Source organism: Oncorhynchus kisutch, linkage group LG20 (assembly GCF_002021735.2).
Source record: "Oncorhynchus kisutch isolate 150728-3 linkage group LG20, Okis_V2, whole genome shotgun sequence".
NCBI classification, from domain to species: Eukaryota; Metazoa; Chordata; class Actinopteri; order Salmoniformes; family Salmonidae; genus Oncorhynchus; species Oncorhynchus kisutch.
The window spans coordinates 41,545,697-41,571,469 of record NC_034193.2 but is presented as its reverse complement, the minus strand read 5'-3'; the positions used below and the strand labels follow the sequence as shown (position 1 = coordinate 41,571,469).

Below are 25,773 nucleotides of genomic sequence, written 5' to 3'. Positions count from 1 at the left end.
CTTTACTATCGTCGAGGGCTAATTGCAGAGACTGGGGAACCAAGAGCCTCTCCCTGACCCCATAGCTTTTATAGTGTGTGTGTATTCGGCCACAAACCAAGATCCTCAATTGTGTTGTTAGTAAAACCACAAAATCCAGTTAATTCCTGTTTCTGCCCACCCATCTCAATGCTCTGTAATGTTGTCCTATAAGGGTGTGGCTCAGTATTGGTCTCTATGGGAAAGCCTGTGGCAATGGAACAGGGATTAATTGTTAAACCAAAGTAGTTTCTTTCATCCCCCTATTTGACTTGCTGGCCCACAGTCTTCCAGTGAGGTCTTGTTGTTTCACCCATCTGCCAAAACAACACCAATCCCAGACATACTTTGTGTATGCAGCTCCATGTACAGCTGCATACGCTGCCCATGGCACAGAGCAAACAACCATGCAAGCCCACACACATACAGAGAGGCTAACAGACAGAGAGAGTGACTGGCAGATATACAGACAGACAGAAAAACAGACCAGTGTAAAGGATGTGAAATAGCTAGCTAGTTAGTGGTGGTGCGCGCTAAATAGCGTTTCAATCGGTGACGTCACTTGCTCTGAGACCTTGAAGTAGTGTTTCCCCTTGCTCTGCAAGGGCCGCGGCTTTTGTGGAGCGATGGGTAACGATGCTTCGTGGGTGACTGTTGTTGATGTGTGCAGAGGGTCCCTGGTTCGCTCCCGGGTATGGGCGAGGGTACGGTCTAAAGTTATACTGTTACACCAGCACACACACACGCTGAAGAAAAGGGTCATGGAGGTCAATTTCTGACCTTAGTCCACCAAGACAACAGTTAGAGGGAACCTCATCTCAAAATATCATGGAAGCCTAGCGCATCACTCCTTTACTACAGTAGCTTCTCTCAGTCATCGTTGTTCGGCAGTCGGGAAACGTGAGGCCACCTTTGACACACTGGAAAACATTATCAAATGACAAATGAAATACTATAGAAATAGCAATGCCACAGACACCAAACCCATTGAAACTTTAGATTGTAGACCATTACCTCAGCGTAGTCATTATGTATTGAGGGCACCATGTAACAACCACAAGCATATCCTCAGGTCATTACAGGTCTCTAGTGCAAAAGGCATATTTCGATGAAAATAACCTGTATGAATAAAGGTTAAATGGAAAAACAATATGGGGGTGTAGGGAGATCTCCAATGGGCTGGACGATTCTCTTCTCATCACTCATCTTGAAAAAAACGTATACTTAACTTGGGAATCAATCAATCCATCATTAACACAAGGGAGTAATCTAATAATTTATTATTGAAATATTGAGAAGAAACAAATTGGTACAATTTAAGGCCAAGTGGCAAACAATAATGCCGGCACTAGGGATGAAGGTGTGAGCATGCGGGTCTGGCAGAGGAGATGTAGTCGTTGTGTGTGTTTGTATTTGGTGTGGGAAAAAAGAAAAACCATTTAAAAAAACAACGCCATCATCAAGTGGTGTGCACATACACAGTGGACACACCCAGTAGACTACTAGAGTGCAAAAACAAAGTGTGTGTCACTGAGATGGGCGTGGCCCAAGAGCCCAGCTAAAGGATGGGCAGCCAGAACAGTACGTAATGGATGATGAGATTAGGTTAAGTGGGCTGGAAGGAATGATGTGCTGCATCAGCCGCCAAAGGCTGCTTAGGAAAGGTACGTTACCAGGCAGTGGAGGCTGCTGAGGGGAGGACGGCTCATAAAAATGTCTGGAACAGAGCGAATGGAATGGCATCAAAAACATGGAAGCCATGTGTTTGTTACCATTCCAGTAATTTCGCTCCAGACATTACCACGAGCCCATTCTCCCCAATTAATCTAAACTGCACTTTCTAAGTTTACAGTATCTATTACAGTGAAAGAATGCCATGCTATTGTTTGAGGAGTGCACAATTTTGAACATGAAAAGTTATTCAAACAAATGAGGCACATTTGGGCAGTCTTGATACAACAGCTTGAACAGAAATGCAATGGTTCATTTGATCAGTCTAAAACTTTACACATACACTGCAAAATATAAATTGCACCTGGGCTGGAATAATACATTATGGTCTTTATCTTGCATTTCAAAGATGGTACAAAAAAAATATTAAAGAACGGGTTTTTTTTTCTTTGTATCATCTTTTACCAAATCTATTGTGTTGTATTCTCCTACATTCCTTTCACATTTCCACAAACGTCAGTGTTTCCTTTCAAACGGTAACAAGAATATGCATATCCATGCTTCGGGGCATGAGCTACAGGCAGTTAGATTTGGGCATGTCATTTTAGGAGATTTTTTTTTAAAAGGAGCAGATCCTTAAGAGGTTTTTAAGGTGCCACCAACTTCCTGTGTTACCAGGATATGGGCACAAGTGTTCTATTTAAGGAGATCTACCATCGCCGTTTTGATATGTGGACTGTGACGAATTTGTGCATATTGAATGTTACATGAATTGTGTAAATGTATCTATGGTATTTGTTGTACTATAATACATTTTGTCTTCGGTTGTATTCGATCCCTATTGTCTCTCTCTACCTAATAAACAGATCTTAGATGTAAGGTGGTCGATTCTCCTCCTTTAGGATGTTATTGTCTGAGTCTGAGGGGTGCAAAAGCACTTATTCCCCCTTCTGGTAACTTCAGGTAATTACATCCTGAGGTAAACTCATGATTTAAGCTTGACCATGGGCTTGAGTTTCATGCAAACAATATATAACTCAAACATCAACAAAGCAGATTATTTTACCAGCCTTGTTTGATCAAAATCAAGTGGTGAAGAACCCAAAGTATGGCTGCGTCCTGATTCTTCACCCTTTAAAAAAATATTTGCACTTGCACACTTCCGGTTATGGATTTAACAAGTTGAAATTCTCTCTAGCCAACGATTAAACCAATCCCATTGCTTTTAAATTCATCGATGTGTGCAAATGCAGACTTCGGGAGAAGGGTGGAGAATCGGGATGCAGCCCAAAGCATTTGCCACCTCCTCCTTCTCCGAAGTATTTCCAGCCAGGTGAACAAACAGGCATTTAATCATCAGTGGTTTGGCATCATACCCAGTGTGGCACAGAGATCCAACATACTCAAAACAATGTTCAAGTAAGATGAACATAAAAAAAAAAAGATTACACAATGAACTGTATAAATGTCTACAGACTGCTTGGACAGGACCTCTTAAGTGTCTAATACTACAATATACAAACGCAAGGCCAAAAACAAATCCTGTTGGTGTACTGCTTAGTTAAGAACATACATTTAATTTAAATGTACTATATGACCATTCAAATAAGAGCTACATGACTCCTCACTAACAGACAGGCTATGGCCCAGTATAATTTCAGCCCCTAGCCACTTCTCGTGGCCTCTAGCCCTTTGGTGTTCTCAGATCCTAAAGGACGGATATGGTGAAAGCTCAGCTTTTAGCCTATTTGGGAGGTTATATTCCCGTATAACTTTGCCTACACCTTGGTTCTATGGAATCTATCAACGCCAAAAGGTTCACTTTTAGAAGAGTAGCTGGGACCGAAATGGAAGCAGGCCTATAACCTATTATAAAAAAAAGTTTTTTTTCTCCTCCTTCAAAGGTGATTGGAGTACAAAGCTCAATGCATGACCACTTTCTGGAGCCTGAACCTGAAGACCATGCTCCCCTTAGGCATTTCGCTCTAGATACATAAACAATCCAACATTTTAAAAAAACTAAAAAATAATTTAAAGTTTCACAAGCACAAAGCAATTGGTTCGTTTTAAACTAGACATCATTATGAGACGGAAAACAGAATGGGAACGAAACATATGTAAGAGCATTCTTCTGGGTCAACACCACAAGCATTACTGCAATGCTCGCAAATACCCCATCCCTCTGGCCTCGCTTAGCTGTCCTGCCTGCTCGTTATCCTCTCCTCATTACTCGCAGGCAGTCTTTGTTCTTTAGACCAGTCGGATACAATTTGCAGTTCTCCATCCATATTGTCCATGACTGGAGCATAGGCCTTTAAAAATTCACACACACAAAAAATAGATGAACTCTCCATTTACCAATCATGTAGTTTCCTCATTTAAGGAAGTGACATTCAGGTCAGGCAAAATTGGACAGTCATATTTCCATTGCGACCGGAATGTTGTGCCATGGTGGGTCTTTGTGAGACTCGGGAGTAGACTTGACTACTTCACTACGGATCCCTTTTTCAATTTAACTCTGACGAAGCAGTGTTCAGCACGCAGCGATAAAAAGCATCATTTGTGCATCGTGAACAGAACATGTACAGTGTAGAACTTGACACGTACAAAATCAACAACGGCACTGACGTTTACCCTGTGTGCTGCGTCATCGGATTAACACCTACTGAAACCACTGGTACTGTAGGTGTGATTGAGATGATGCACTGCATCTCTTTCTGTGTCCAACTTAAAACTATAGAACAATTCTATGGATATTGTTCCTGGAGACCAGAACCAGCACCTGGGTGTGAGTACTGGTTTTTTAATTGAAACGCTGAAATACTATGGCTGCGTTTAGACAGGCAGCTCAATTCTGATCTTATTTTTACCAATCAAATCAACTCTGAAAAAGATCTGATGTGAAAGGTCAAAAGGCCAATTAGTGTGTGTGTGGGGGGGGGGGGGGAGAGATCAGAATTGGGCTGCCTGTCTAACCACAGCCTATTTGGCAGGAGATTTGTACAGCAAAGAGCAAAGATTAAGGTCATTGAGTGAGCTATTGGGTCCAGGCGCAGTGCAGGGTTTAAGTTCAATTGACTTGTACTGAGTTCAGTGGTGGTGACCACAAAGAGCTGTGGCCAAGCCAGCCTTGCTCTCAGCAGTTCTTGATGGGCTTGCGCCTCATGACAGGGCAATGACGTTCTTGCATGAGTCATGTGAACTGGACTTTAGTGCTCTCAGGGACAGTGGAAGTGCTACTCCAGAGCAGTCTCTGGCCTAGGATGAAGTATGCATGTCATTGTCATCAACCTTCATATATAACCAGAACTTCTGACATTAAAAAAAAACATGCTTTGTCCAGTTCTTGTCCCTTGTGTAGCTTACTGAACACCTAAAAATTCATGTAAAACAATTAAAAAGCAGCTAAATGTGCTAACAAGACATTGCACTATGGCCCTCAGCAAGTATGGATTGTGCGTAAATCCCAATTTTGGCAAAACACTTCTCTTTCTGTGTGGGGAATGCGGTGTTGAGCTGTATGTTACTGTGCAACATCCCTATAACATTCACACAACGCAGGTGGTCTCGTCAATGAATCCACTCAAAAAAGACTAGGTTTTCAGCTCATAGTCCTGGCTCATGCCTGACCCAGATTCAATGGTAAAGACAATGAAAATCTGGATGCAGTGCAGTGCTCCGGGCCAGCAGAGAGCGCTGTAGGTCCAGACACCACAACCCAGTCAGTTCACCAAAAGGACATCCTCGTATGTTGTCGTTCTGTAGAAAAACATAAACGTCTCTCAATCGTGATAGAAAGGATAACAGTGAATGCATCTGTTATTGTCTGGTCATTGAAGTGGCATCTACTGCTGATCATTCTACAGGGGAACATCCATCCCCATCAAGGCTAGTTGGAGCCATCACCAACTTACACCCGTCTGACTCCTTCAGATCGGCAAACACTGAAGAGGTTAGGAGCTGGAGGGTGGATTCTGAACCTGGCCTTGACTTCTACCTTCAGTCTTGACCTGTGCCCTCTGACCTACCTGTCACAGCAGCAGAAGAAGGAGCAGGGAGAGGTCTCGAGGCCCCGGTACATGCCCGAGCTGGGCGTGTCAGTGCACTCTGCGATGAAGGCGTGCAGGTCCGTAATGTGGTAGGGCTCCTGGGTTTGGTGCTTGAGGGACAGGAGAGGAGACATGCATCCATGTTTAGGGTTACCCACTTTCTGCATCTCAAATGGCACCCTATTCCCTATGTAGTGCACTACCACTGACCAGGGCACTGTCTAGGGAATAGGGAGCCATTTGGGACACAACCACCATGTGTACCGTGATCGGTTGGCTTTCACTAGGTGTTGTCGTTTGGAATTGGCTTCTGTTTGTACCGCTATGAGCAGTGAACATGAACGTTCTTCATGAGGAAGGCAACTCTAAATATGAATCTACATTCCACAAAATGTATTGTGTAAATCCAGCTATATGCCTCAACTCCAAATGAAAGTAAAAGACAAGCAGCAAATAAGAAATTATACAATGCTTATCTTTTACATTCATTTGGATTAGAGTCTGTTTAAAGGGACACTTCAGGACTTCATCTACTTCCCTAGAGTCAGATGAACTTGTGGATACCATTTCTATGTCTCTGCGTGCAGTTTGAAGGAAGTTGCTAACTAGAGTTAGCGCAATTGCCAAATAGCATTAGAGCAATGACTGGAAGTCCAGGGTAACTGCAAGCATGCTAGTAGATACTATTGTCTTCCAGTCATATTGAGAAATGACCTCTAACTTCCTTCATAGATAAAGGGCTATAATGACTCTTGGCTGTACCTTGATCTCTGAAAATGCACATCGCTGAAGAACATTTTCAAATTAAATCTCACTGTGGATGATAAGTTTTACTGTATTATTTACACAGATCTGTGCTCTTTTGCCTGACGAAAATGCCGCCCTTTGTTGTTACCTTGATGGTTTCGTAGGCACCGGTGATGAGGGCGATGAAGAGCGACAGTACCATGTAGATGAAGAGGGAGATGAAGGTGTACAGGTAGACCTGGCTGAACACCCACACCAGTGTGCTGCTCTCCTGCATCTCAGAGAAGGTCACAAACATGTCGTCGCCGTTGATCAGCGAGAACAGGCACTCCGACACCATGGAGAGAGAGCGGAACTGACAGAGGGCGAGAGAGAGGGAAACAGTTCAATTACATTTCATAGCAATACAGCTTAATGAATTGAATACGATAGAGAGAGAGACTTAAATTACACAAACAACCATGTGACTTAACATGACCATCTCACTATATTGGTTCAACAATTTTCAGGATTCAGTACACAATTATTTTTGGTACAAAATAATTCCCTTAAGGCCATCTTACTGGCAAGGGCCAGTCAATATTGAATTATAATAATAGACAAATCACATGTTAATAACACAGTACCTCATTATTGTGCAAAATCCCAAAATGCACCATTGTGCATCATCACTGAACCATATGGGGTGTCCCCCTCCAGATTCACTTTCCTTTTCAATCTATTTGCCGACCCGCTCTGTTACTGGCCTTCTCCTGTTAGCATGTCTGCCTGTGCTTCAAAATGGTGGCTGTCTGTACCTTGACGTGATAGGGCCCCAGCACGATCCAGCCACAGAAGCAGTAGCCCAGGTAGATGACAGCCACACAGCTGCAGAACCGGATCACGTTGGGGAACGCAGCTCGCAAAGTCACGATCAGGATCTGAGAGGGAGAGAACCAGGAGAGTGGGTGAAACACTGTCATCGTTAGTGTGTGTGTGTGTGTGTAGGCAACTTACATTGTACTTCTGGAAGAAGCTGAGGTAGCGAATGACTCCGACCCACACCAACAAGGTGGAGGTCCCCAACAGGATGCCACACTCATCATATGATGACAAATTCTGTATGGAGAGATATTCAACTCATAAATGCCTCATGAGCATAGCACAACAATCTTTATCATAACCCAAACTGAGATACAATTTTGAGTGGTGATTTCAAATAATTCTTTAGCATTTTCCTCTGGGAAAAATAAAAGGTATTCTATTCTACTCTGAGCAGTAGAGGAAAAAGTCCCCTAGAGGGGGACTGACCTTGGATTCGATGCCAATCTTGATGATGCTGCCGATGACGGTGAGGACGTCACTGATGATGAGCAGGATGTACCAGCCGTTGATGAATTCCATCCTTTCGTCCCAGCTTACTTTCCGGCCCAGGTTGGTCTTGAAGAACTCGACAAACTCCTGTTACACAGAGATAGAGAGACAGAGAGAGAGAGAGGAGTTGGGTGGCCCTACTGGGAAGACGAGTTATCACACCTTCTCAGATTGTGTTGCAGAACATTACTCGAAGAATGGCATCACTTCACAGAATGCCAATCCCCTCCCCATCAAAAAAATATATTTTCTCTCCTTCTCCCACCCCACAACCCTATAACAAGCAAACAAATGTATCTACAGTTTGTTCTCAGATAATATATGCCATTTAGCAAACGCTTTTATCCAAAGTGACTTACAGTCATGCATGCATACATTCTACGTTATGAGTGGTCCCAGGGATCGAACCCACTATCCTGGCGTTGCAAGAGCCATGGTCTACCAGCTGAGTTATAGAGAACCACCAGATTGGATGTTCCTCCTTTTCACCACATTCTCTCTTCCTGCCCTCTACCTCCCAGTGACTTACGGCCTGTAGTATGATGCCGCGGAGTATGGAGCGGCCACACAGCACCAGGGACAGTATACAAACGATCACCACCACCACGTCAAACGTTACCCGCGTGTAGTTCTCCGCTGAGAGGGAGGTAAGGAAAGAGAGTTAGTGGTTTCATCAAGTAGAAGCAGAGGGGCGAATACTTACTTCCACTTAATTCAATCTTTCATGTTGACATCAATAATGTCTTATGAGGTCAAATGAAGATGGCGAAAGGGGAGATTGCTTAGTGTCTACATAGTGTTTGTTTGTGGTTAGAAGTTGGACCGGTTAATTTCTGTCTGGTCATTCTGTGTGTAGTTTTGTATTGACCCATATATATATATAGTGCCTTGCGAAAGTATTCGGCTCCCTTGAACTTTACGACCTTTTGCCACATTTCAGGCTTCAAACATAAAGATATAAAACTGTATTTTTTTGTGAAGAATCAACAACAAGTGGGACACAATCATGAAGTGGAACGTCATTTATTGGATATTTCAAACTTTTTTAACAAATCAAAAACTGAAAAATTGGGCGTGCAAAATTATTCAGCCCCCTTAAGTTAATACTTTGTAGCGCCACCTTTTGCTGCGATTACAGCTATAAGTCTCTTGGGGTATGTCTCTATCAGTTTTGCACATCGAGAGACTGACATTTTTTCCCATTCCTCCTTGCAAAACAGCTCGAGCTCAGTGAGGTTGGATGGAGAGCATTTGTGAACAGCAGTTTTCAGTTCTTTCCACAGATTCTCGATTGGATTCAGGTCTGGACTTTGACTTGGCCATTCTAACACCTGGATATGTTTATTTTTGAACCATTCCATTGTAGATTTTGCTTTATGTTTTGGATCATTGTCTTGTTGGAAGACAAATCTCCGTCCCAGTCTCAGGTCTTTTGGTCCTGTATTTGGCTCCATCCATCTTCCCATCAATTTTAACCATCTTCCCTGTCCCTGCTGAAGAAAAGCAGGCCCAAACCATGATGCTGCCACCACCATGTTTGACAGTGGGGATGGTGTGTTCAGGGTGATGAACTGTGTTGCTTTTACGCCAAACATAACGTTTTGCATTGTTGCCAAAAAGTTCAATTTTGGTTTCATCTGACCAGAGCACCTTCTTCCACATGTTTGGTGTGTCTCCCAGGTGGCTTGTGGCAAACTTTAAACAACACTTTTTATGGATATCTTTAAGAAATGGCTTTCTTCTTGCCACTCTTCCATAAAGGCCAGATTTGTGCAATATACGACTGATTGTTGTCCTATGGACAGAGTCTCCCACCTCAGCTGTAGATCTCTGCAGTTCATCCAGAGTGATCATGGGCCTCTTGGCTGCATCTCTGATCAGTCTTCTCCTTGTATGAGCTGAAAGTTTAGAGGGACGGCCAGGTCTTGGTAGATTTGCAGTGGTCTGATACTCCTTCCATTTCAATATTATCGCTTGCACAGTGCTCCTTGGGATGTTTAAAGCTTGGGAAATCTTTTTGTATCCAAATCCGGCTTTAAACTTCTTCACAACAGTATCTCGGACCTGCCTGGTGTGTTCCTTGTTCTTCATGATGCTCTCTGCGCTTTTAACGGACCTCTGAGACTATCACAGTGCAGGTGCATTTATACGGAGACTTGATTACACACAGGTGGATTGTATTTATCATCATTAGTCATTTAGGTCAACATTGGATCATTCAGAGATCCTCACCGAACTTCTGGAGAGAGTTTGCTGCACTGAAAGTAACAGGGCTGAATAATTTTGCACGCCCAATTTTTCAGTTTTTGTTTTGTTAAAAAAGTTTGAAATTTCCAATAAATGTCGTTCCACTTCATGATTGTGTCCCACTTGTTGTTGATTCTTCACAAAAAAAATACAGTTTTATATCTTTATGTTTGAAGCCTGAAATGTGGCAAAAGGTCGCAAAGTTCAAGGGGGCCGAATACTTTCGCAAGGCACTGTATATACACATATAAATAATATATATACACATAAATACATATAAATAATATATATACACATAAATACATATAAATAATATATATACACATAAATACATATAAATAATATATATACACATAAATACATATAAATAATATATATACACATAAATACATATAAATAATATATATACACATAAATACATATAAATAATATATATACACATAAATACATATAAATAATATATATACACATAAATACATATAAATAATATATATACACATAATACATATAATAATATATATACACATATAAATAATATATATACACATAATAATATATACACATATAAATACACATATAAATACATATAATATATATATATATTATTTTTTATTTTTTAGCCAACTCTCTTATCAGGTCTCTCTAAAAAAAAATGGTTTACTACCTCGAGATTCTCCTGGGTCGTAATAATTAGGGCACACAGTCTAAAAATATTTAGCAACGGAAGTAGATCAGGTAGTCCCCACGTTTCAGTCCGTTTGGTGCTTAATTAATATTACCCTGGTGAACTAAATGTCTAATAAAAACAAAACGTCTATCTCACCGTGGCCTGACACACTGGGGTCTTTACACTCCTTTATAAAAGCCTGGTTTTCCAGACTGATCCTCACTTTACCACTGTGAGCCTTGTTGTCCAGGACTATCTGTAGAATCAGATGGAAAGAGCAACAGATCAGACATTCCTACAGGTAACTAGCACTTGCTGTAAACGTCCCTTTTCAGGACCCTGTCTTTCAAGGATAATTTGTAAAAATCCAAATAACTTCACAGATCTTCATTGTAAAGGTTTTAAAACACTGTTTTCCATGCTTGCTCAAAGACCCATAAACAATTAATGAACATGCACCTGTGGAACGGTCGTTAACACACTAACAGCTTACAGACGGTAGGCAATTAAGGTCACAGTTATGAAAACTTAGGACACTAAAGAGGCCTTTCTACGGTCTCTGAAAAACACCAAAAGAAAGATGCCCAGGGTCCCTCATTATCTGCGTGAACGTGCCTTAGGCATGCTGCAAGGAGGCATGAGGACTGCAGATGTGGCCAGGGCAATAAATTGCAATGTCGGTACTGTGAGATGCCTAAGACAGCGCTACAGTGAGACAGGATGGACAGCGGATCATCCTCGCAGTGGCAGACCATGTGTAACAACACCTGCACAGGATCGGTACATCTGAACATCACACCAGCGGGACAGGTACAGGATGGCAACAACAACTGCCTGAGTTACACCAGGAACGCACAATTCCTCCATCAGTGCTCAGACTGTCCGCAATAGGCTGAGAGAGGCTGGACTGAGGGCTTGTAGGCCTGTTGTAAGGCAGGTCCTCACCAGACATCACCGGCAACAACGTCGCCTATGGGCACAAACCCACCGTCGCTGGACCAGACAGGACTGGCAAAAAGTGCTCATCACTGACGAGTCACGGTTGTGTCTCACCAGGGGTGATGGTCGGATTCACATTTATTGACGAAGGAATGAGCGTTACACCGAGGCCTGTACTCTGGAGTGGGATCGATTTGGAGGTGGAGGGTCCGTCATGGACCGGGGCTATGTGTCACAGCATCATCGGACTGAGCTTGTTGTCATTGCAGGCAATCTCAACGCTGTGCGTTACAGGGAAGACATCCTTCTCCCTCATGTGGTACCCTTCCTGCAGGCTCATCCTGACATGACCCTCCAGCATGACAATGCCCTCAGCCATACTGCTTGTTCTGTGCGTGATTTCCTGCAAGACAGGAATGTCAGTGTTCTGCATTGGCCAGGGAAGAGTCCGGATCTCAATCCCATTGAGCATGTCTGGGACCTGTTGGATCGGAGGGTGAGGGCTAGGGCCATTCCCCCCAGAAATGTCCGGGAACTTGCAGGTGCCTTGGTGGAAGAGAGGGGGTAACATCTCACAGCAAGAACTGGCAAATCTGGTGCAGTCCATGAAAAGGAGATGCACTGCAGTACTTTATGCAGGTGGTGGCCACACCAGATACTGACTTTTGATTTTGACCCCCCCCCCTTTGTTGAGGGACACATTATTCAATTTATGTCTGTGGAACTTGTTAAGTTCATGTCTCAGTTTTTGAATCTTATGTTCATACAAATATTTACACATGTTAAGTTTGCTGAAAATAAACGCAGTTGACAGTGAAAGGACGTTCCTTTTTTTAAATAGTTTATAACAAAACGGGTCATAGCTTACCTATAATACACAGGCAATGAAAAGGTTTCCACAGCAACTACTACACACTAAACAGGTTACAATGAGTCACAGACTGGGTAGGACCATTTGCAGGAAGTGGTGGGGGAGGGAAGGGGGGTGGGACTCACCGTTATGAAGAAGGTGTAACAGTCAGGAATCTCGTTGTTGATGATGGTCTGAATGTTGATGGCCTTTAGGTGGAACTGTATCGTCACGTTTATGAGTCTAGACAACAAAGAGTGAAAAAAAAACCAAGAGGGACATCAGGGTTATGTCAAAGTGAAAGCAAAGAAAAGTTTTCAAACATTTTGTAACACAAAACAAAAATGTATGTTTCTTATTGGACAAGTCCAGGTAGACCCTCCCTTTTTTTGTTAGTTTTCCGTCGAATGAACATAACTCAGGGCTATAGGTAGTGTGTAAACAGTTTGAATGTGTGTGAGAGCAATAAAAATTAACAGTTAGATGGGACATCCATCTTTGTAGTATCTATCTTAGTGGTAGACCGACAGAAAACAGGAACCCAATGTCATTTGAAAAGACGTGAAAAATGAAGCCTTACTTGTGGAACTTGAGGATAAAGTTCTTGTAGTCACTGCCGAAAGGCGCTCGAGGGACTGACAGAGGGTTAACCCCCACACAATCTAGTAACAGGACAGAGAGAGAAGTTAGTCATTTCAGGGGCTGTTAATGTTTTTCCTTATAGAAATAGAATTACACTGAAATAGAATTACCATTACACTGAAATAAATGTATGTTCTAGTAATTAATTCTGGTGATCATGTCAAGAGTCAAAAGGCGGGCCATTTCAATACCAGTTGATTTCTGTTGTTCAATGTGTTTTCCCTTTAGTCAGTCGTATTGCCCCAAGTGTCAGCTCATATAAGGAAGTGGGGCTTCCTACTACTTTCACATGATTGGGGAACAACAGTATTTACACACATTTAGTCAATAAATAAATAAATCTAGTTACGATTAATCATTCCTGAAAAGATTAGCATCTCTTTGGCTAGGGAATGAAATAAGTTAACTTATAAAGCAATGGTCAATCATCAAACGTGGCCCTGGTAAGCCACAAGTCGTGCAGGCTTTTGTTCAAATCCGGCACAAAACTCATCCTTTTTCAACCAGTCAACTAATCATCAAAAGCATGATAAGCCGAATCAGGCGTTTTAATGCTGGAACAGAACTACATTTAAACTGAGTCCCAAATGGCACCACATTCCCACTCCATAGGGTGCCATTTGGGAAGCACAAACACTGTGTAGCTCTAGTACCAGGGTTGGTGACCACTGGCATAATGCAAGAAAGTAGATCGATGTACCTGTGATAACATGAGGGTCAATGTTGAAGGTATCATTGGCGGGATCGATGCTGCCCTTTTTGTAGTACTGCTGGCAGAGAGAGAGGGCACTCCCGTTCACCCCGACCCCATAGACGTACGCATAGCGTCCCACCGTGGTCTCGGGTAGCATCAAATACTGTGAGGGAGGAGGAAGGGTACGAGGATGGAGAATAAGGCCCTGCTCTAATATTTTAATTTTTTTAAAGAATCCCTCCTTCCTCCCTAATTTGAGGTAATCCGTGTTCTGTATGAGGATTTGTGGACGATTAGTGAACGTTTCCACACTACCTCCTCCACCAATCAAACTCGCTCAGATCTGTGATTACTTCAAAATGATGCAGGGAAGGAAAGGATACATTCTAAATATTCAAACAGGGCCTAAGAGTTGGAGGCTTTTAGTTGAAAGTAGAGGATGAAAATATGAAGGGGACGAGATGTGATCCTTCTTTGCGAGAGATTTGCTGAAACATTTTCGTTTTAAAAACATTTTCTATTGCATGCCCTAACGAACATGACCCAGGTGTCGTTAGTGACTGTTACCTGGTCTACGGCGTAGAAGATGTGTTCGTAGACGTCGCTCTGTGTGTACACGGCCAACGTGTCGTCGGAGCCCTCGTCATAGTCCTTCAAGAAGATGTGCTTAAAGGACATGGTGTTCTCCTCCTTGAACGTCACCACCATCTGGTTGCTGAGGCCAAACAACACCAGCTGAGGGAGGGAGGGAAGTAGGGATTCAGGTGTTTTATTGAAGGAAAGCGACTGTTCGCAACTATAACATAACCCTTTTTGCTCAAAGGGAAATTATAGAAGTTACTGTTGTAAAGATTGTCGGTCCCTATTTAAAAACGTCAGATGCACAGACTGTCCACCAATAGGAACGGTGCATATGAAACAAGGTGTCAGTTGTTATGGACTTCAGGATTGTTGGTCCTGCCATAAAATCCGAGCTTTGCCATGAGGGAGTTTAAAATGTACTGTTCATAAACTCAAAGTGCATATGAAACTGAATGTGTGTAGTTACCTGCACCGTGACAATGATAATCTTGAGCAGCTGCAGGCCCAGTTTGAAGGGCTTGCGGCCCTTGGCGTGGAACTTGTCACAGGGGCTCATGAAGAAGTACTTGAGCTTCCTGCGCAGGGCCTCCTCTTCCTGCTCTGCCCCCAGCCAGCCCCCAGCCGTTGCTGTGGGCAACCGGGGGTTGCCATGGCTGTGTCTGTGGTGAACATGCTTGTCGCTGCTGTCGCTGGAGCCGTAGCCGTGAGGAGACACAGAGGAAACCAACCTCTCCTTCTCTGGAGAGACAGATGGAGAGCAAGGGAAGAAAAAACATGTTAGCAGCGATAGAAGGATAGTGAGAGTGACTAATATGGCCTATCAAAGAAACAGCAATCTGCAATAGCACACCGCTAACGACACTCCATATTAGTGCCATTTCCTCTGTGAGCACCGACACGGTTTACCCAGTGTATGTGGCTTTGAACCGTTGACACTGTTTGTTACCGATGAATAGGCTACGTGTCTTAATGTTACCCTTCAGTGAGTGACAGCTCTTGTACTAGTTTGGGCAGCTTTCATTCACTACATTTCCTAATCTCCCTCGCCTCATGTAGTCATCCTTCATCACGTCTCTATCTAGTAAAACCCTGGGGAGGTGACACAGGCCGGCTTATTAAAACAACACCCAGATCAGAGGCCATGGGCTGGGCCGGACGAGACAGACAGCCTCCCTGGAGGAAGAGAAGCGGGTGATTGGTGTGCTATAGCTGACGGCTCCACCTCTCAAGGCTGACAGAAACACACCACTGGAGATGGAAGACACAGAAAGACTCCAGGGATGGTCGGGCTACTGCTACGCTACTACACCCGTCTGACTTGGTACTCCTGACCCCTCCTGTCTCAGCCTCCAGTATTTATGCTGCAGTAGTTTGTGTCGGGGGGCTGGGGTCAGTTTGTTATATCTGGAGTACTTCTCCTGTCCTATTCGGTGTCCTGTGTGAATCTAAGTGTGCGTTCTCTAATTCTCTCCTTCTCTCTTTTTTTCTCTCTCTCGGAGGACCTGAGCCCTAGGACCATGCCCCAGGACTACCTGACATGATGACTCCTTGCTGTCCCCAGTCCACCTGGCCATGCTGCTGTTCCAGTTTCAACTGACCTGAGCCCTAGGACCATGCCCCAGGACTACCTGACATGGTGACTCCTTGCTGTCCCCAGTCTACCTGGCCATGCTGCTGCTCCAGTTTCAACTTCCACCTGACTGTGCTGCTGCTCTAGTTTCAACTGTTCTGCCTTATTATTATTCGACCATGCTGGTCATTTATGAACATTGAACATCTTGACCATGTTCTGTTATAATCTCCACCCGGCACAGCCAGAAGAGGACTGGCCACCCCACATAGCCTGGTTCCTCTCTAGGTTTCTTCCTAGGTATTGGCCTTTCTAGGGAGTTTTTCCTAGCCACCGTGCTTCTCCACCTGCATTGCTTGCTGTTTGGGGTTTTAGGCTGGGTTTCTGTACAGCACTTTGAGATATCAGCTGATGTACGAAGGGCTATATAAATAAATTTGATTTGATTTGATTTAGTCATTTGTCAAAGGAGCAGAGCTTCGAGGTGCGACGCTACACATTTCGATTGGCGTCGTCGATAACGTAAATCATAAAAGGTGTAGTAAAAACCTATATCACTGCGCATTCAGTGGAGACAGCTGGTGAAAGCTTAATTCAACCTCAGAGTGACAATAACAGAGTGACAAACATGTGACAATAACAGACTTGGAAGGGAAATGTGGACCACATAGTTGGTGGGTAAAAGAGCTAGTTCAGCAGTATTAGAGAAAAATGAAGTTGAACTTGGAAATGAACTGCTGTCAACTCTTGGGTCTCACAGGATGTCAGTTTACCAGAACTCAGACCCAGACCTGAAGACACAAAATCTGGTCTGACGGACGTAGAAGAGATTATCACTGATGTGTGTGTGTGTGTGGCAAGGGTGATATCTCAATGTTTACCTACAATAATCACCTGCATATCTAACGATCTTTAGTTCGGCCAAGTGAATGAGAGAAGCCTATCTAGCGAGGGTGACCTACCTACATTATATCAACAACTTGCACACAGAACCTTGCAAGGTCACAAAAACTCAGACATGACAACAGTTGCGTGACTCTCCCTGTCAAAAACAATTCAGACCTGCGCTGAAAGAATTTCACTTTGTAACATTTCGTGCCAGCAATAGGAGCCCAAGCCAAGAAATTGACAGATCTTGATGGGGCATTCGTCAAAACAAAATTGCAGATGATGAGGGCTTGTTGCTGAGCCGCACTAAGAGATAGTCAATCAAACTGAATAAATCCGCTGAAAAATCCTGCTGTTCCGGTTCAGGGCAGTCAATGGTGTGTTAGAGAAGGCTTAATAGACAACCCTGCACCTTGTCCGTCAGTCATAGTCAGCACTGTGACCATCAGTCTGCCAGCATCTCTATCGCTACAACGGATCAGCAGCTATCAGTCTGCACTGGGCAACCTCATTGGAACCAGTAAATAAGCAAAGCTGCTCCTCGTCTCTGTCAAATCTTAACTCTCTTAGACTCTATTTCCTGTTTCTATTTCCTCCTGTGGCAAGAGGACATGGTTATGAGGTGGACTTTTTGTTATTGTTATTTTTAACTTTAATCTGTTTCTTAGTCTCAAAATGCGCATCAGCCAATTAAAATTGTTGATTTACTTGCACGTTATAGAACGCTACATTGTAGCTGGTCCAGTCAGATAACCTGGCACATGTTAGCGCTATGCTAGCCTCACCAGCGGACAGTGATTATTTCCTGTAACAAATTCTGCATCAGCCTATAAAAGATCTTGGACTTTATATCCAAAGGTGGGTTAACTGCTTTGTTCAGGGACAGAACGACAGAGTTTTACCTTGTCAGCTTGGGAATTCGATCTAGCAACCTTTCGGTCACTGGCCCAACGCTCTAACCACTAGGCTACCTGCTGCCGTGTGCCATCCACGCAGCCTCCGCATTGGATTAGTCGACTCAGACTGGCTTGAATCAGACATGTCTCTTGTGCCATAATTTGATTTGAAATATTTGCCACTGCTTGACCCAAAAAAATCATGGTTGACCAAACAAATCACCCAGTCGACTAAATGGGGTCAGCCCTAATAGTAATGCATAGAAAACGTTGTACATGTAAGTGTAGCCTACATAAGAAATTAAGTGATGTTTTTGACCTAACAGTAACATTAAACTACAGTGTATTTGAAAAGTATTCAGACCCCTTGACTTTTTCCACATTGTGTTACATTACAGCCTTATTCTCAATCTACACACAATACCCCATAATGACAAAGCAAAAGCAGGTTTATATAATTTTTTGCAAAATATAAAATAAAAACATTTAAATGTATTTACACAAGTATTCAGACCCTTTACTCAGTACTTTGTTGAAGCACCTTTGGCAGTGATTACAGTCTCGAGTCTTCTTGGGTATGACGCTACAAGCTTGGCACACCTGTATTTGGAAACTCTTGGGGAGTTTCTCCCATTCTTCTCTGTAGAACCTCTCAAGTGCTGTCAGGTTGGATGAGGAGAGTCACTGCACAGCTATTTTCAAGGCCACTCCAGAGATGTTAGATCGGGTTCAAGTCCGAGCTCTGGCTGGGCCACTCAAGGACATCAGAGACTTGTCCCGAAGCGTTGTCTTGGCTGTGTGCTTAAGACATTGTCCTGTTGGAAGGTGAACTTTCACCCCAGTCTGAGGTTGTGAGCGCTCTGGAGCAGGTTCTCTCTGTACTTTGCTCTGTTAATATTCCCTCGATCCTGACTAGTCTCCCAGTCCCTGCCACTGAAAAACATCCCCACAGCATGATGCTGCCACCACCATGCTTCACCGTAGGGATGGTGCCAGGTTTCCTCTAGACATGACAGTTGGCATTTAGGCCAAAGAGTTCAATCTTGGTTTCATCAGACCAGAGAATCTTGTTTCTCATGGTCTGAGGTACATTTTGGCAAACTCCAAGCAGGCTGTCATGTGCATTTTACTAAATAGTGGCTTCCGTGTGGCCACTCTACCACAAAGGCCTGATTGGTGGAGTGCTGCAGAGATGGATGTCCTTCTGGAAGCTTCTCCCATCTCTACAGAGGAACTCTAGAGCCCTGTCAGAGTGACCATCTGGTTCTTGGTCACCTCCCTGACCAAGGCCCTTCTCCCTCGATTGCTCAGTTTGGCCAGGCGGCCAGCTGTAGGAAGAGTCTTGGTGGTTCCAAACTTCTTCCATTTAAGAATGATGGAGGCCACTGTATTCTTGGGGAACTTCAATGCTGCAGAAATGTTTTGGTACCCTTCCCCAGATCTGTGCCTCGATACAATCCTGTCTCGGAGCTCTATTGACAATTCATTCAAACTCATGGCTTGTTTTTTTCTCTGACATGCACTGTCAACTGTGGAACCTTATATAGACAGGTGTGTACCTTTCCAAATCATGTCCAATCAATTATATTTACCACAGGTGGACGCCGCCAGTTTTTGCTTTGTCATTATGGGGCATTGTGTTTAGATTGATGGAGGAAAAAAAGAATCTAATCCATTTTAGCATAAGGCTGTAACGTAACAAAATGTGGAAAAATTCAAGGGGTCTGAACACTTTCCGAATGCACTGTACGCTATTATAGTCGGAATGTTAGGCCAATGTAGAATACTAATGAAACATTAAGTGATCTTGAGAGACTTTGTTTTAGCTTTTATCAAAAAAAAAATTTTTTTTAACAAGCACCATTCTGAGAATCGGCGAAGTATGGCTCTGGTGCACTCCAGCAGATCTACGCCCCTGTATAGCAGTAGCCTATAAGTCAGTCTGCAAGAGGGATTCCAAGAACTCGTCATTAAATATATTTATAATCGTTTTAGCTGAACCTTTCGCAACATAAAATCTTAAAATAAATACCTGTAATTCACAAGGAATTGTCAAAGGAAAAATGTATAATCACAACTAGGATTTGAACATCACAAACCGCAAAAATGACCAGAAACCTGGCTCGCAACACTGTGAGCTATTTGTCCAATTTAACTATTGTAGCAGATGGTGCCGTGTGACTTCTGTTAAAGGACACTCATGTAAAAAGTGTTCGGTCACGTCAGAGAGGAAGCGGGAGGGTTTACTCCGCGCAAAATCTGTACACATAAGCAGATCATTAATATTTAAGCAAGTTGAGGAGTTTTTGTATGGGGGGGGGGAATAAGAATGTTGAATTTAGTCAAGCCATTTTATTATTGCTATTTAGATACATGAGGCTTATTTGATCTAATAGAAGAAAACACTTTATATCGGTGTTAAGGTTGCACATTTTGGGGAATATTCAAGGGTGGAAACTTTGTGGTAATTAATGGGAATATATGCAAATTAATTGTAATACCATTTAAATATAGATGTTTTTTTGCATTGTATATATTTACCATATCATAAGGCGACAGAAACATAAACCTTTTACCTTATCACAAGTAGACGTAATTGCAAATGATTAAATCCTTCCAATAGAAAAATTGAACTTCAATTAAATGAGTTGACTCTTCACATGGGATGATTTCACTGAACAACAAAAGAAAGGGAATATTGAATGATCCCCAATGATCCATTGCATCTCCCAAAAACATTTTCAACATACATCTGTAAAATGATAACATAAGCTTTAGTTTCTAGACTGTCTTCCTTTCAGGCTTCTTCTCCCTGGACCTCTTGAACATCAGACTGAGGCCTCATCTTCACTGTCACTTATAAACCTTTTTGAGGATGGCTCGTTGTCAGGCTCAAAAAGCCTCAAATTTGCACAGATGGCCACCAATTTTTCAAACCTTGTATTGGTCAGCCTGTTGCGTGCGTGTTCCCAAACAAGGAGCAGTTGCGCTCTGAGGTGGCTGATGTTGGTGGGATTTGGAGGATGATGGAGGCAACAGGGGAAAGAGCCTCAGATCCACAAAGTCCCTTCCACCAGGTGGTGGACATGTTGGCACGACTTGCATATTGCATTTACACCCCAAAGCCCTAGCTTGGAAGTGTACTTTCTTCTCCAGACTGCCAAGAAACTTGCCCTCATCCAGGCCAAGGTGGCGAGACACGGTAGTGATGACACCATAGGCCTTGTTGATCTCTGCACCAGACAGGATGCTCTTGCCAGCATATTTGGGGTCCAACTTGTATGCTGTAGCATGTATGGGCTTCAGGCAGATGTCTTCACACTTTTTGATGCATTTCAGAACTGCAGTTTCCTCTGCTTGGAGAAGCAGTGAAGTGGGTAGGGCAGTACGGATTTCTTCTCTTACATCTGCAAGCAGAGTCTGAACATCAGACAGGATGGCATGGTCTCCCTCAATCCGTGCAATGGCTACTGCTATAGGTTTCAGGCTGCTTACCACTCTCTCCCAAAATACATCATCCAGGAGGATCCTCTTGATGGGGCTGTCCATATCGGCAGACTGTGATATGGACATTTCTTGGAGACTCCTTCCCCTCCAGGACTGTCAAACATGATGACAACACCACCCCAATGGGTGTTGCTGGGCAGCTTCAATGTGGTCCTCTTATTCTTCTCACTTTGCTTGGTGAGGTAGATTGCTGCTATAACTTGATAACCCTTCACATACCTAACCATTTCCTTGGCTCTCTTGTAGAATGTATCCATTGTTTTCAGTGCCACGATGTCCTTGAGGAGCAGATTCAATGCATGAGCAGCACAGCCAATGGGTGTGATGTGAGGATAGGACTCCTCCAGTTTAGACCAAGCAGCCTTCATGTTTGCAACATTGTCTGTCACCAATGCTAATACCTTCTGTGGTCCAAGGTCATTTATGACTGCCTTCAGCTTATCTGCAATGTAGAGACCGGTGTGTCTTTTTGTCCCTTGAGTCTGTGCTCTTGTAGAACACTGGTTGAGGGGTGGAGATTATGTAGTTCATTATTCCTTGCCCATGATCATTCTACCACCCATCAGAGATGATTGCAATACAGTCTGGTGTCTCTAGGATTTGCTTGACCTTCACTGGAGCTCTGTTCAACTCTGCATCCAAAAAATGAGTAGGTAAAGAATGTGTTGTTCGAGGGGTGTATGCTGGGCGAAGAACATTCAGAAATCTATTCCAATACACATTGCCTGTGAGCGTCAGAGGTGAACCAGTTGCATACCCAGCTCGACCAAGACATTCCATCAGCATTTCTCGGACTACGTTCCTCCATTGAGTCAAAAAAACATCTGATTCCAGGAGGACCATGAGCTGTTGCTATCGATAAGGTGTCTGATTCATCATTTTCACCTCGAATAGAAGTATAGGGACTTTTGTCACAGGTTGCTTGTTGTGAGCACTGAGGGAACTTTATGCACTTGGCCAGATGATTCTGCATCTTTGTTGCATTCTTCACATATGATTTGGCACAGTATTTGCAAATGTACACAGCTTTCCTTCTACATTAGCTGCAGTGAAATGTCTCCACACATTAAATAGTGCCTGTGGCATTTTCCTAGTAAAGATTAGAAAAAAACAAGTAATAAAAACAACAAATACAATTCCATGTACAGATAAATAGTTAGATCAAATAACTCATTTGTAAGATAAATGTTGTAAAATGAAACATGTATGGAAACAGGTTAATCAACACCCCTCGGTTAGCAGGCTCAAGCAAGTTAAAACCCACATGGTAGCAAAAACTAACTAGCAGAAATTGTTAACAAGTTAGGTGATTTAAAACACACTTTGCTGTCGGCTGTCATTTACTAGTTAACAAAAAATCATGTATGTCATATAAAATGTATTCACCCCACCCAGTATTGTAATCAAAACATACCAGAAAATATGTAGTCCTAGGCTCAGCCAGTGCAGTAGTGTGGGCTCAATAGCATCTCATCAGTGTGCAATATCTGAGAATCAGTTGTACATGTGATGGAAGAATGCACAGTGCATGCAGAGGGTTGAAATTCCATTGAATTTGGGAAAGTTTAATCAAAATATACCACAAGACCTAGAATTGCCTTATGTGTAACCCACACAAAAAAAGGTTCACTGTTATAAAAGCTAACTCTTTTGATAAGCAAAATATCCCAAATTCCAGGGCTTAACTTTCCATGGAAAGTTCCAACCCTTTGCAACCCACAAATTAAGTACTGTAAATGAGTCGAAAGTATACTACGGCATGAGAAGAAAATATGTATCGACTGCTTACAAGACAATTTGTAAACCCCTGACCCACACACAGTGAAGTGCAGAAGTGAAAGCCTATGTCCACAGTCATATGGGCACCATAGACTACGACACATGTGAGAGGAAGTTAAGTAACTGGGTGGTGGGAGGTTATCACAGAGTATGGTAGATGGAGAACCTGGGTCAGTCTGGTTTAAAATGTAGCAGACATGCTATGGTGGTAGGAGGGAGCAAGAGTCGTCAGTCTTTGGAGTCCTGGAGGGGGCTCATGAAACAGTTTCTTTCAGCTTCCAACGCTCTAGAATTTTAACGGAATCCCTGGGACGTCCAACTAATAATTTAAAATGCTTGTGGTGGGGGCTAGTGTTTAGGGTAGAGATGTCCCAGGGATCCCGGATAGCGCTAACCCTGGAATTTAGGAATAATTGCTTGAATCAAGACTCATGAGCATTGAAGTACAGCATTGACTGCAATGACGGGATAGAATAGAACAATTTCAAGGCTACAATTTTCCTTGCTGAAAGTGGCCATCAGGTATAATTTCCTACCTCAAACTTGACAAGTGTAAACTATTATTAGCTAATTCTGTCAGCAGCCGGTCAACATAAAGCGAACTCTTTGCCTATTTCATCCAGAATGTCTGTAGGGGAGAGTGGGGTATGTTGAGCCAAAGGGTAAGTTGGCCACCCCTTGTTTCTAGGAAACCATGCACAAAATGTATGATTTGACCAAATATTTAGGAAGAAGTCATGATTTCATTGAGTCTGTGGAGGAAGAAACCACATGGAAAGTGGTAAGCAAGTTAGGTCCAACAAACTGTTTATCACCAACTCAAATGAATTTATTGTGCTAGAGGTTTCATGATGCTTGCATTTAAACCAAAGCAGATAATTTAAAGATTGTTCTATACATCACTTGGGGTCTCTATAAGCGTCAACATGAGGCCCTAAACCTATCATGAAAGTTAATCCTTGTAGTTCTGTTTGCCTTGGGGTAAGTTGAGCCAGTGGCAATGGGGTAAGTTGAGCCAATGGCAAGTTAAGCAAATTGAAGTGTTTTCTTACTAGGTGTAATGCAATACATTATTGCTGGGATATGAGGTAACACCAGGTAACACCAGGGCCTGGCTTATATTAAAAGTGTTTAAAATATACTGTGTTTGTTAGGTGATAATACTGTGTTAAAAGATGAGTAAAATGATGAGTAAAATGATTAAAAGACAAAGCGATTGTGATTGTTTTGAATTGTGTTTGAGAAATATGGACATGGTTTTAAAGAGATAATGATAATATGTAGGCGGCTCAACTTACCCTGTGAATATGGATAGCATAACGCTACTAGATTCTATTGGAAATACGGCATCATTCAGGATTCAGGAATAGCATACACACAACGACTCATATTGCACACATTAAAGCTGTATGACTTGCCCAGAAACAGCGATCACATGATTAAAAACAAAACATATTGTGGATAAATGACTAAATATGGTGGATGGTTTTGTACACATTTAAGCAATAACGCTTCTTCCAGTCAGTGTTTGGAAACATTGTAACAAAACATTGTTGATGCTGCTGCGTCAACCTCATACAATGTTACCGTGTTGCACAATGTTACTGCGTTATACAATGTTACTTATGCATTTATTCACGACTAATCACCATTCATTTTGTACCTAGAATGAGATGTATGTTTTATGGAGATGATTGGCAATGACAGCCCTCTGTAGAGCTACGTTACACAAGTAGAATATACTCAGGGCCCTCCTTTCAATGAAAGACATGCAACAATATAACAAACCATTTAAAAACACACAAAGTTACAAAGTAACATGTCAGAAAATTCTTGAAAATAACTAGTAAACAACTCAACATACCTGAACCAGCGCCGCCGTGGCTGCAATTCCCGCTTGCTGTAGCCATGTAAACGTTTTGAAACTATAAATAAATATGCGACATAAAAATCTGAACTGTTTCAGAATAAGCGAAGGCAAATAAAAGCTGTTATAAAACGCGAGTATATTGTTGGCGTGGAATTAACTGTCCGAGAAGATAGCCATGAGGACGACGTTTTCCTGTGTGTTCTGCATTTACTGTAAAGGTTCAGCATCAGCACAAGACATAACTCGCTTCCTCAGGCGACATCACGTGACTCATGTGTCACGTGACTGCACAAGGTGGCGCTTGTTCTCATCTCTTTCAATTCAAACGGCTGTATTGGCATGGGGAACATGTTCACAGTGCAAAGGCAAGCGAAATAAACCATTTAAAAAAATGAACAGTTATACATTACACTCACGAAAGTTCAAACAGAATAAAGACATTCAAATGTCGTGTTATGTCTGTATACAGTGTCGTAACCATGTGTAAATAGTTCCAAGGTCAAAAGGGAAAATATACGTTCTTCACTGGTTGCCCTTTTTGTTGTGGCAACAGGTCACAAATCTTGCTGTGGTATTTCACCCAATAGAATTTTTTTTTTTTAAACTTTTTTTTTGTGGTTCTGTGTAGTCTGAGGGAAATATGTGTCTCTAATATGGTCATACATTTGGCAGGAGGTTAGGAAGGGCAGTGTGGACATAGCCTGTCTTCTCTTTAGAGCCAAGTCTGCCTACAGCAGCCTTTCTCAATAGCAAGGCTATGTTCACTGAGTCTTTACATAGTCAAAGCTTTCCTTAAGTTTGGGT

General features: G+C 42.6%; 1 protein-coding gene across 1 annotated transcript; it reads right to left on the bottom strand.

Moving 5' to 3' along the window:
* Window positions 1–1,281: 1,281 nt before the first annotated feature.
* Window positions 1,282–25,219, bottom strand: LOC109865712 (mucolipin-1). The gene is made up of 14 exons (XM_031799005.1): window positions 24,964–25,219; window positions 14,926–15,197; window positions 14,445–14,612; window positions 13,884–14,040; window positions 13,122–13,203; window positions 12,688–12,784; window positions 10,909–11,008; window positions 8,368–8,474; window positions 7,776–7,925; window positions 7,482–7,583; window positions 7,283–7,405; window positions 6,634–6,840; window positions 5,718–5,848; window positions 1,282–5,448 (listed from the first exon to the last, which is right to left on the bottom strand). Exons 1-14 carry the CDS (start codon window positions 25,007–25,009, stop codon window positions 5,412–5,414), a joined length of 1,779 nt encoding a protein of 592 aa, XP_031654865.1. The 5' UTR covers window positions 25,010–25,219; the 3' UTR covers window positions 1,282–5,411.
* Between the last annotated feature and the right edge of the window lie 554 nt (window positions 25,220–25,773).

What these genes read in the sequence shown, in the direction of transcription:
- LOC109865712 (XM_031799005.1), bottom strand. Translation starts at nt 25,009, where the DNA reads ATGGCTACAGCAAGCGGGAATTGCAGCCACGGCGGCGCTGGTTCAG. An exon ending in GTTACACCTTCTTCATAACG is followed by an intron (nt 11,009 to 12,687) that starts GTGAGTCCCACC and finishes CTGATTCTACAG; the next exon opens with ATAGTCCTGGACAACAAGGC. An exon ending in GCTTCTTCCAGAAGTACAAT is followed by an intron (nt 7,406 to 7,481) that starts GTAAGTTGCCTA and finishes TCTCCCTCTCAG; the next exon opens with ATCCTGATCGTGACTTTGCG.